The 12786-nt window shown below is 40.4% G+C and overlaps 1 protein-coding gene across 5 annotated transcripts in view; it reads right to left on the reverse strand.

Annotated features, from left to right (window-relative positions):
• Positions 1-7265: 7265 nt before the first annotated feature.
• Positions 7266-12786, reverse strand: part of ppip5k1b (diphosphoinositol pentakisphosphate kinase 1b) — a 54174-nt gene continuing 48653 nt past the window's right edge. For all 5 annotated transcript variants that reach the window (XM_061035958.1, XM_061035955.1, XM_061035959.1 and 2 more), the window contains 3 exons: positions 12459-12596; positions 11815-11928; positions 7266-7471 (listed from right to left, as the gene is read on the reverse strand). In XM_061035958.1, the coding sequence (XP_060891941.1) occupies positions 7380-7471; positions 11815-11928; positions 12459-12596 (344 nt within the window). In that variant the 3' untranslated portion in view covers positions 7266-7379. The remainder of the gene's footprint in view (positions 7472-11814; positions 11929-12458; positions 12597-12786) is intronic.

Consider the following 12786-nt stretch of genomic DNA (forward strand, 5'->3'; position numbering starts at 1 on the left):
TCAGTTTCAGGTTAAAAAAATCCATTCAGCTACTTTAGATATATCAGTGTTTAATCTTCAGTAAGCTGTTCCTGAGGATTCAGGGATAAAGGTTTCAAGGAGGTGAACATACAGTATATACCCGAGGGAGAGTAGATTAAATGTAAGAAAGGACATTGCTGAGAACATAAAACCACTTACAATATCTCCTGTGTGAGTCTTTTTTTTATTATTTTTTTAAGGTGTATTGATGGGCGTTTCATACCTCCATTTAGAGAGTGGACAGAGCCAGAAATCAGGAAATAGAGAGAGGGGAACGACATGCAGGAAAGGATCCACAGGTTGGACCCGAACCCGGGCAACCAACCACGAGGCCACCAGGTCCACTGTATGAGTCAGGATTAAGAGTTTGTTGTTTGAATTTTTTCATGGTTTTAACATTATTTCAATCTGAAACAAGTGTTTTACAAAGACAGAAACTAAAGATTTAACACTAAAAAGCAATGACCATACCTTTGTATTTTCTCTCCAGTGCCTCCCAGAAAGTTTGTCCTCTAAAACAAAATGTAAAAGTAGTAAAACATAGGATAGTAAAGTTGTTTTCCCCAAACTTCAATTTACCTAAATGAGCCCAGTACTCTAATCCAAAGAGATAGACAAGAATAAATAACAAATAACAAATCACAAACTTTTACATTTCAAACTCTTATCACGGTAGTTTTTGTGAATAACAACTTTCAACTCTGGGACAAAAAGTGATTTAATCATTAAATGAAATGAAAGTGGAGGACATGAGTTGATTGGTTTCCGAGTTGGAGAAAAAACAGACTCGGCCAGTTTGTTGATGTGCTTTGATTCTTCAGCTGGAACGATGAAAGAGACGTTACACCTCAGTGGCTCGGCTCAGTCCTCACCTGTCAGAGATACTTAGCAGTTTTCTGTTTCATTTGTAAAGAAGCCTGAGGAGGGAACACAACGATGTACCTGAGGGGGGGAGGGGGTAAATCAGCCGTGATGGATGCACACCTACACCTGATGCTTACACTCTGCATTTGTTTCAGGCAGTGATGACTCAGCCTGTAAGTGATTTGTGTCTCATAATGTTTAATCTTTATCTTTCTTAAAGTCGAAGACGTGTAAAATAAAAACCAAAAAGACAGATCAAGCCCACACATTGCTTTTTGGCTGCCACATCCCCAGGCAAAACAGTCCCTTTCCTCCTTTCCAAGCTGCCCCCCTTTGTTACCATGGCAATGTGTTTAGACTCTATATCCCCTCTCCTCCTTATGGTGGAGTCGAGAGGACAGGCTGAGAGTGTGGAGGTGGTACTCCAGGTCTTTAATACTGGACACCTTCCTGCCTTCCTTACAGTCTTTTGATGAAGTCTAGATGAGGCTAATTCTCTTCTCAGTACGGCTAATAGTTACTCACTTCTTTTGTTTTTCCCTCCCACATCATTTTCAACGTTTGCATTTTAAACAATTTGCTGACTGAAAGCCGGGACACTGAACAGTCTGGAGGAGGGCTTGGGTTTGTGACACAGTGACCTTGAACAGTTACATAAAAAAATACAAGAAAAAAAAAAAAGATGTGACAAATATTTCATCTGTTATTCCCTCCAAGCCATCATGACTCTAAACTCCCTCACTAGGCTGACATTTCTTACCAAACTTCTTAATTAATCTCCAGAAACTAGATGCAACTTTTTTTTTTAAATCAAGGACATAATATAAAAACTTCTGCTGCTGTCATGAGAACAACTTAACAAAAGGGGATAAAACTAACCAGCAGCCAATCGGTGACCATCTTTTGTTGCTGTGAATGAAAGGAGAATATGTGTGTGTGTGTGTGTGTGTGTGTGTGTGTGTGTGTGTGTGTGTGTGTGTGTGTGTGTGTGTGTGTGTGTGTGTGTGTGTGTGTGTGTGTGTGTAGGAAATAAAGCCTGAGAAGAAGACTTGTCATGCAGAGAGAGGGGATGACATCAGCTTTTGGCTTCCGGTGAGTCGGCAATGTCTGTCTGAGTCCCCCCCTCCTCTCCATTCACTCGGCGTCTCTTAGGGGGAGTCAAATACATCTGGGGGCGTCACCATAGCAACGCATGGCAGCAATAGGAGGGAGACATGAGTCATCACTATTCTCAAAAAGCAGTGTGGAGAAGAGGAGGAGGAGGACGAGGAGGAGGACGAGGAGGGCAGACAAGAGGAGAGGAAAAGGTGGAGAGAGCGGAAGATGGAGTGAAGTAAAAAGAAAAAAGACAAGAAAGAAAGGGAGGAGAGGAGGAGAAACTAGGAGAGGAAACAAGAAAATGGAAATAAAGGATGAAAAGGAAAGGAAAAGTTGAAAGAAGAGGAAAGGAAATCAGAGGGAAGTAAGCAACAGGAGGAGAAAAATATAAGAGGAAACAAGAGGGTGATCGGAAAGAAGTTAGGTAAAGGAGACATACAAAGGAGAGAAGAGGAAATAAAGTGAATGTATGAAATTACATAAGAGGGATGAAAAAAATAACATAAGGACAAGACAGGAATGAAGATAAGGGGAGGACAAAGGGAGAGGAATCTAATATATAGAAATGAGACACAGAGAGGAAAGGAAACAAGGAGACGATACTACATAATGTTAAGGAAAAGGGAGATTTCAGGGTGAGGAAACGAGGAGAAGATAGGAAAGGAGATAAGGGACTAGGGGAGAAAAGAAGAGAGAAACAAGTGAATACAAAGAGAAAAGAAGATGAGGAAAGGAAACTAGAAAATATAGGAAAGTAGATTAGGAGAGAAGACAAGGAACGGTGGAATTGAAAAGGAGAGGAGACAGGAAGAGGAGGGTAAACGAGGAGAGGGGATTTTAGCATAGGAGATATAAAGGAAAGATAAAAGGGGTCAGGAAAAGGAAACAAGGAGAGGAATAGAGATAAGGGGAGGAGAAGTAACAAGGAAAGGACAAAAAGAGAGGAATCTATAAAAAGAATAAGAGATAAGGACAGGAAAGGAACACAATATGGCAAATAAGATAAGGAGAAGGGAGGTATCAAGGTGAGGAAACGAGGAGAAGATAGGAAAGGAGATTAGGAAGTTAGAGGAAACAGAGGAGAGGATGGAATGAAACAAGGAGAGAAGTAAAGGACACAAGGAAAAGAGGATAAGGCGAGGTAAAAAGTGACGAGTAGAGAGGGAAGCTCAAAGAGTGGAGAAAGGAAGAGAAGAGGGGGAAAAAGGGGTGAGGTAAGGAGACATGAAAGGAGGGAAGGAAACAAGGAGACTGGAAAAAAAAACAGGAAGGAACGAAAAACCGACCGAGAGAAAGAAGAGAAACGAGACAGTGAGGGTGGGAGTGTGTTGGCAGAGCGGTGACATGGAGCGCACACACACACACACACACACACACACACACACACACACACACACACACACACACACACACACACACACACACACACACACACACACACACACACACACACACACACACACACACACACACACACACACACACACACACACACACACACACACACACACACACACACACACACACACACACACACACACACACACACACACACACACACACACACACACACACACACACACACACACACACACACACACACACACACACACACACACACACACACACACACACACACACACACACACACACACACAACATATTGAACAACACAACGTCAGAGTAAAATTAATATCACTTTTATTGCCCTCCCTCCTCTTCTCTACAGCATCACAGAAACATTTTTTACAGCGTTGAAACGTCCACTTTGTTCTCCAGCAGCCAAACTCGTCATCACACAGACTCTCCTCCTCTTTGGCTGACATTAAATATCACATTAAATAATCACATAAATACACGACTAAAATTAACTACATCCACACTCCTTTAGGTAGAAAACATTATTCTTATTCTATCTAAATCTAAAACTCTTTTCATGATAACTGCACTGGAAGATATTTTGTACAACTTTGTTCTACAGCAGGTGTTTGCAGGTTTTCTGGGGGGTTCACTTCATTTTCAATTCAAAAAGCTTAAAGGAAGTCGGGAGCAGATTTATTTCTCCAATTTATTCTCTGGTGTTGCAGATAAAAAACAGCCTGAACAGAGTGATCCCGGAGCTGTACTAAAATAAAACTTTCTCCGTGGTACACCTTTACATCTGCAACTTTTCATTTAAAGTAATAAAAAGTATTTTATTGGAGGATGAGTCGCATGTATTACTGTACAACTCAATATCCTTTTTTTTTATTGAAAGTGAATCGACCCCCAGCTCAATCACATGTTCATATCATCTTTTTCCATCCATAGATTTATGATGAAGTCACCTGAGAAAATACATCTTTTACAACAACTGTTAGACTGCTTAAAGGCAGGGTTGGTCATTTTCTCCAGATACACTTTTTAAGATTTTGGTTTAAATTGTCTTTAGGTCCTGACAGAAATTATGTGCTCTGAAAAAAGGAACAAAGAAAATCTGTCATCTGTAGCAGTTCTAAGTCTGTATAAACTTTGACCAATGTCTGCCACGAGGTACCAATCTAATGAACCAATCACGCCTCCCTGTCTCCCTGCTTGTTCTCTACCCCATGCATTCACAAGCCCACACTCAAAGCATGAGCTGAGGTCTACTTCTGGACCAATGGCGCTTGTGCATGTGAGTGAGGGGCGTGACGTTTGAGGGAGGACAGAGGCGAGGGGGTGGGTGCAGACGGGGCACTGAGGGAATGTTACTTTCAAAATCATGCTAGTTTTTCAAAAATTACCAACCCTGCCTTTAACATCAAAGTTAGACTGCTTTAACATCAAAGTTAGATAATTTTAACATCAAAGTTAGATCGCTTTAACATCAAAGTTAGATCGCTTTAACATCACAGTTAGACTGCTTTAACATCAAAGTTAGACTGCTTTAACATCAAAGTTAGATCGCTTTAACATCAAAGTTAGACTGCTTTAACATCAAAGTTAGATCGCTTTAACATCAAAGTTAGACTGCTTTAACATCAAAGTTAGATCGCTTTAACATCAAAGTTAGATCATTTTAACATCACAGTTAGACCGCTTTAACATCAAAGTTAGATCATTTTAACATCAAAGTTAGATCGCTTTAACATCAAAGTTAGACTGCTTTAACATCAAAGTTAGATCGCTTTAACATCAAAGTTAGATCATTTTAACATCACAGTTAGACCGCTTTAACATCAAAGTTAGACTGCTTTAACATCACAGTTCATGTTATTTGGTGTAAGAGCCGACACTAAACAGTCTCAACAGAGAGAAACTCGTCAGGCAGTCATCAAAGGGTTAAAGTACATTCATAACATTTACTAAAACAAAGTGGTTCCTCCCTTTTATTCTAACATAAAACTATAACCTGTACACTTGAACTCCTGTCTGATTTTTAAACCCCGCCCACTAATCAAAAAAAGTCATAAAAATACAGCAGGACACTCTGTGTCTGAAATACTCTTTGAAGTCGTTTGAAGGCACATTCACAGATAGTTGTTTCTATTTAACAGCAGACCCTCGTCAAACAGACTAATACACTTTGATAAAGCCGACTAACGTTACACACGTTTCAAAAACAACCCCAAATAACGTCTTGTTACTTTGGTTTAATGACGTAAACTAAACATTCAGTGAATACGATTTTTAACATCTTGCTGTCAGACGACACCGACATGAGGTCTCTTTAAAATAATAACTGACTGTAATCTCTGTAACGCTAAACGTGCCATAACTATGTTGTCAATGTCCAACGTACGGCCGCTGCTTTTTGGTTATAAGTTAAAAAAGGGTCCGTTCCAGGCCCTGGTTGCCTAGTGGTTAGTCTGCGTGCCCCATGTACAGAGGCTGTGGTTCTCCAGGTTTGAATCCGACCTGTGGCTCCTTCACCGCATGTCATTCCCCACTTTCCCTCTCTTCCCCTCTCTTCCCCAATTCCTGACTCTGTTCTCTGTCCTGTCTCTAAGTAAAGGCATAAAAAAGACCCAAAATAAAATTTAAAACAAAAGGCTCTGTTCTTAACATTTTTCATATTCAACTTTTTCAAGCATTTTTTTAAAAACAGGCATACAGAATTTAGTTGTGAGTACATCGTCTCAAAGGAATATAGTTGTTTGCTTTTTAACCAAGAGTTAGCGGAGATGATTGATACAACTTTCTGTTTATATGAAGCAATACCCAGAAGCTTGTTAGCTTAGCTTAGCACATACAAGACCAATACAGAAGAAGGTACCTGTCTTTGTTGTCAAATGACAATCTGCCAACAACTCTCAAGCCCCATTATGAAGCATTACACCCCTTTCAGAAAAAAAACATTTTTTACTTCTGTTTTTGCACAGTGCGCAGGATTTGTTCTTTTCAAAGTGATAATAAAGATTCTGCCAAAAAAGATTGTCCTTTTTTTCCTTTCTTTTTTTTTTTTTAACAAATAAACAAACTAAATTAGATTGTGTTCTTTTAAAGTACGACTTCCCTGTCAATGAACACAACCAGGCTAGCTGTCTTTCCCCGTTTTAGAGTCCTTGTGCTAAGCTAAGCTAACAGGCTTCTGACTGTGGTTTCATATGCAGCAGGTCATCTTAACTCCTGGTGAAAAATGTCAAACTCTACAATGAAGCTTTAACTTTCAGCAACAAGACACTGAAATATAAAAATAACCAAACATGAGAGAGAAGGTGGTCAAATGTCACTCAATTTAACTTGAATTGAAAAAAAAAGCTACTTTTTTCCACAGTGGAGCCGTGGCACAAAAAGGGAAGAAAAACAAATGCAAATCAATGAGTGCTGACACTTTGACTCACAGTCTGATATATTACAGCGGAACATGTCTGAGATCAGGATTTAGGCAGCTGGTGCGTGACGTATTTTGTGAAACAGCATTTGGGCTGAAAAAGAAAAGAAAAACAGCAGGCACTGATGTTGTATGAGCGTAGGCAGCATCTGCATTAAACTAGAGGCACAACTGGTGTGAGTGTTGGCTTAACACACTGTGGCTCCGCACCGGCTGGATCATGAACATGTGGTCACAGTGAAGAGGAGGGTAGAGAGCGTTACGCTCTCAAAGGGTCCAACGCGTTTTCCTCTTCACTTGTTTTCTTGTTGATCAGATTTGTGGAGTTGTAGCTGCTGTGCTCCTGAAGAGTCCATGCACAGTTTGAGTGGTTATATTACAGTCTGAGTGTTTCATAACATCTGAGGCAGCATGGCCTCTCCCTCCTGAATCAGAATCTCCCCACCAGTCCTTTTTTTTTTTTTTTGTGTGTGTGTGTGAATGTGAATGTGAATGTGAGCAGGAGGAAAAGATGAATCAAAGCAGGGAGAGACAGACATACCAACGTCTTCAGAAGAAGCCCTTGTATACCCAGAAGTCTTTGTTTTTTCAGACTGACTGTCTATTCGCTGAAGCTGAAGTTGAGGCCGGAGCTCTCTGTGATCGGAGAGGAGGGGCCGGCACTGGAGACGGCACTGGAGGGGATGCTGCCATCTTTAAATAAAAATAAAAAAAACAGACAATTCATTGACTCTAAACTTCACAAACAGATATTATACATACCGTTCTAGTCTCAACCCGAACATGCAAAAAGGATAAATGATATAATAGAAACACATTTCAAAACTCTGCTATTGCCTAATTAAAGCATTAATCACTGGACTCCAGCAGCACTCCCTGTATGTGTTATTAGTATTTGTTACTGTGAGTGCGTCATCAGGAGGGACATACAGTGAAAAGAGGAAGAGGCTCGGGGTGATCTGGTACATACAAAGCGTCATCCTCTCACTGCTTCTTCTTCTGTTGCCATGGAGAACTTCACAAAACTCTTCCTTTTTTTTGGGGGGGGGGGGGGGGGGGGGGGGTTTCATAAATCAAGTTGCATGTACGTCAGAGTGTTTTTACAATAACCCGAGGTTAAGACCACGTACAGAACATTTGAAGAGAGTCTCACAATTCATTCATCCATAGACGTATTAATATTTCAGGACGAATGAAAGAGGAGGCTTTATGCTGTTCCATGTTTTCAGACATATTACATACTGCGTTACAATGCTGAAAAAAATGTAAAAAAGTATACTAAACATGGATAAAGTTTGAAATCAGCAGGTAAAAGCGGCTCTAAACACCAGGACCCGGTTATTAGAAAAGGTTTAATCCGGACAAAAAGAATACAGATTAAGTAATCCACTTTTTTTCCAACAAAGATCACTTAATCCAGCTCACTTTTATCCCACTGGTTCAAAGAAAACTGAATAGGATTACACTGATCAAGGTACAGACTTTTAAAGTAGCAATATGTTACTCTGACACCTAGCGTTCAAAATGGGTACTGCAGTCCAAAGTCTCCCCCCGTGCCATCACATGGACACTGAAGCTTCAGTGTTTAGATTTCAGATTTAGATTTATTGGCCAGGTATGCTTACACACACACAAGGAATTTAACTTTGGTGAACTGTGCTCTCTTATGTACAGGTACAACATTATATATCAACAATAAACATAATAAGAAAACACTAATATTTACATGACTAAATATGAAACAGTGCAGTGGTGCATAGTGTAAGAGATGCTGAAGTAACATAAGTAAAATGCAGTTATGTGACAGATGGGTCAATTAAGATGTCAATTACAGTATTTACATAAATAAATGTGCGTATATTGATCATTTTAATTAAATAATATATATATATATATATATATATATATACACAAATACGTACATGTATATTCACAGTGACGGTTGGTTTAGAGTCATTTCACCGTGGCAGGTCTGACACTCTGTGACTGTTTAGCGTTCATCAGAGTGACAAGCTGGGGGAAGAAACTGTTCTTATGACGGGTTGTTTTTGCGTACAGTGTTCTGTAACGCCTACCGGAGGGGAGGAGTTTGAAACGTTTGTGTCCGGGGTGTGAGGAGTCTGCAGTGATACTACCTGCCCGTTTCCTGGCCCGGGACCGGTATAAGTCCTGGATGGGGGGCAGGTCGACACCAATGATTTTTTCCGTTGCAGTCTGTGTTTATTTTAGCCAGATCTGGTCTGTAAACCTCTCTCAAAAGCATCTCCATATTAATCCTAGTTTGATCATGGTTCTGCTCGTGGAGCTTATTAGAAAATGTCGAGGCTTTTTCGGTCCGGTAGAATCAATTATGTCTTATCCAGTTTGCTCACCCGCTTCCATCACTGCAACAACAAAACGGACATGTGGGGGTGCCTAAAACCGAGTATTTCTATCCGATAGCTTTAATTCTGTTGGATTACTTTTAACAACCTGGCCAAGGTTTTTTTTTTTCTACCATGGAGATTTTTTGAGATCACTAAGTCACAGAACTCCTTATATGGTAATATGACCTAGGCACAGTGCACAAGGGTTCTGGCGGGTGGCCAATTAAAATAGGGAGAGGGGCCTTAAAGAAACAGTACCTGAAAAACACCGGTGTGAGATAAATAAGGAGGTCTTTAGGTTGTAGATCATTCAAAGCTTCTCCTGAGGTTTCAACCAGGGAAAACATGAAACTTAAAATAAACACAATACAATCATTTTATGCCGATTAGAGGGAAGATATTATGTTCGTAGAGATCCTACAACTGTCTCATTGTGGTTTAAATTGAGTTACATAGCCCAGCTGTCCTGTAACTACAGCCAATAGGAGAACAAAGAGTGTTACGCCATCAGCAGAACAATTGTCATATTCATCCAGCTACATAACCTCAAGCATCTCATAATGGAGAGTACGCTGCCTGATAAACAAAGCTAAATGAGTTATCGGCTGTTACAGGAAACCAGATCCGGAGCAGGTACTGACAGGAGAGAGGAAAAGTCCTCAGTCACAGGAAAAATAATGGACGAGGAAAAGCAACACCTAGCACTAACAATGTAAATAAAGTAGAAATGAAAGTGGAGGATACAAAAGACAGAGAGCTGGATGCTTCATCAATCATCAACAGTGCGAAGAAGATAAATGAAACACCTCACCTCCTTGAGGGGATTACGACAAACAGAAAGAAGAAGGAGGAGAAGAGCATTCAAACTGAGGGTCTGATTTGATCTCAAGTTTTAAATCTGATCCCACAGGACGGCTGACATTCTCATTCTGCTGTTATGAAGCTTGTCTGACATTTTCAGGACCATTTAAATGTTTTATAAGAAAGCAGACCGATAAATATTCACATTTTACATAATGCTCTTACCCCAGAATCTTAAAATGACCCTTCGTGTGGGAGGTAAACAGAGCACTACTGAAACTGTTCATTGATCACTGATTAGTTGAACTTGAAGAATATTTAGGTTTTTATTAGGTTTTATACTAAATCCAAACTTAATTAACCTGTTCATTATTTAAAAATGGGAATTACTTTTGTTTTGCTGGTTCTAAGAAGAAGATGTACTTTATTAATCACGCGACGGGAAATTTCCATTTTCCACTCTGTTATTGAGACATGCTACACTCACAAAGGCTGAAATACACACACATGCACAAACAGGATCCTACTGACATGCACTAATAGAGTGAGGGGGCTGCACACAGCGAGCGCTCCTGAGCAGTTGGGGTGGGGGTAGGGTGTGGGTGCCTCGCTCAAGGGCACCTCAGCTGTGGTCAGGAAGTGAACTGGCCCCTCTCCAGCTATCAGACCGATTTTCCAAATTTTGACTTGAATCGGCGACCCTCTGGTTACCAACCCAAGCCCCTACAGACTGAGATACTGCCGTTCACGCTTTTCAATGATAAACTTGACTGTTTCTTCTTATTTACCAATATTAATAAAGGAACAAATTAAGCATTTTGACTGTTCAGCTTACAAAACAAGCACACTGATATCTTAGATATTTTACTTACTTCTTGAAAAAATGTTAAACACTCCAAAAAACGGCAACAAAAAGAGTGCTACCACAAATCAATGCTAAACTAAAGCCTTTCCACCTTCTACCTTATTTTGGGTAGCCTGTTGAAGTGCTAATCAAAAGGTTGATCATATTTTTATGGTCCACATTTGATATTCATAACCTCACCCACCCTACTTTATCCAGCATTTGCAAACTCCATTACCATGCAGAATCTAAGCTTTCTTTTTTGTCCTGGTTCTTTTTTTTTTATATAGAAAAATAAATAATAAATAATAATTAATAATTCTGAGCTTGGTTCAAGGACACAAACCTATCAGCTATCTAAGACTCAACGTGTGACCTGTGTGTTATGAAACACTCCGCCTGACAGACGGTCATTCATCTGCAGTGACCCGATGCTAGCAGATACTATCAGTTACATGAAGGTCGGCTGAAGGTGTAGATGGTGTGCTTTTTTTGTCCTAGTTTTGCTGAGCGTGCACGGCCTTCTGCTTCTCATTCACACAGTTACTCTTTTTTTACACATGGGAGCTGTTCAGTGCAGTAACAGTCCATCTGCAAAGTAGCTCTACAGGACGTCTGAGGATTAAAAAGCCTTGTTCAGAGCAGAATCAGAAACTGATCCACAGCCAAGCAGTGACTGCAGCATATGTAAGACACGTTAAGTGTTTTGACCACTCAGAGTGATTGCACTCTGTGATGCACATTTAGATTTGACCTTCCATAACGTGGCTTTAGAGCCAGTGTTACTCATATCAATCTCTTTATTTTTTATTGACAATAAAGGGATCTAAAATGATCCCTAAAACGCCTCCACTGAGTGCATTAGATCACCGACTCTGTAACAGGCTGATACACTATCCTTTTATTGTTGACAGAGTTGGATATCTAAATCTCCAGTCCCAAAAGACCTCTACCAGATGAGATTAGAGTAAGACTAAATATCGCATAAAGCCGTTAAAATCAATTAAAATCAAAGCAGCACTCACGCCACAGAGGCCGGCTGGGTGGCCGAAGAGATGTTTCAGATCCAGACGAGGACAGGGGCTGCTGAGGGCTGTACAGAGACGTCTGGCTCTGAGAGTCAAACAGGCTGGAGAGGGCTGGAGCAAAGACAAAAACAACCAATAACATTAAGATCACTTTTGGAATGTCAGACACTGAATGTCCTTCAGATCAATGTCAGTGGACAAAGAGGAAATGGAGACTTTTATTTAAACTGCAATAATCTTTAGACCTCATTTGAACAGATACAAGAAACACCTCCTAGTTAGACCTTCAAACACTCGACCAATATAACTGACTGAATCCTGCAAATACTTGACAAGAACCAACATGACACAAAGCTCCATTAATGTTGTGAATGAGAGGAGCTTGGACTGCAGATTAAGAGATTACAATTAAAAAAGAAACATGTTTAATTTTTCGGAACAAATAATTTACAATCATGGACTCAAATATATACGGGCCGTTCTATTCATTACTGCAGACCATTTTTCTTTATTAGCAGTATAATTATCGCCATCAGTGAGAGAGAAAGAAAGAGAGAGACCCCTGACAAAGTTTTTCTTCTGCAGTGAACACCTTGTAAAGAACAAGAAAAAAATAGAAATATGACACTATGCAGGTGTACCTCTCATGGTCTTGGCGTGGGCCTCGCTGCTGCTCTCACACACCGTGCTGAGGAACTCATCCACCTGCTTCAGGGAGAGAGAGTTGTGCAGCGTCTCCAGCGGATAGATGGAGGGCACCATGGAGCAGCCTTCAAAACCTGCAGCACAGACGGGAGAGACAGAAACACAGCACATCGTACCACTTCTCCACCACATAGAAAACCAGTCGGCGCAGGAGTGACTCTACCTCTCTGTGCATGTTGGATGTTTCTCAACGTGTTTGCAAATTCTCTCAAAGCCATTCTGAAAATCAGGCACCAAAAACGTGGCAAACGTGTTTTTATTTAT

Source organism: Labrus mixtus, chromosome 4, assembly GCF_963584025.1.
Source record: "Labrus mixtus chromosome 4, fLabMix1.1, whole genome shotgun sequence".
Taxonomy (NCBI): Eukaryota; Metazoa; Chordata; class Actinopteri; order Labriformes; family Labridae; genus Labrus; species Labrus mixtus.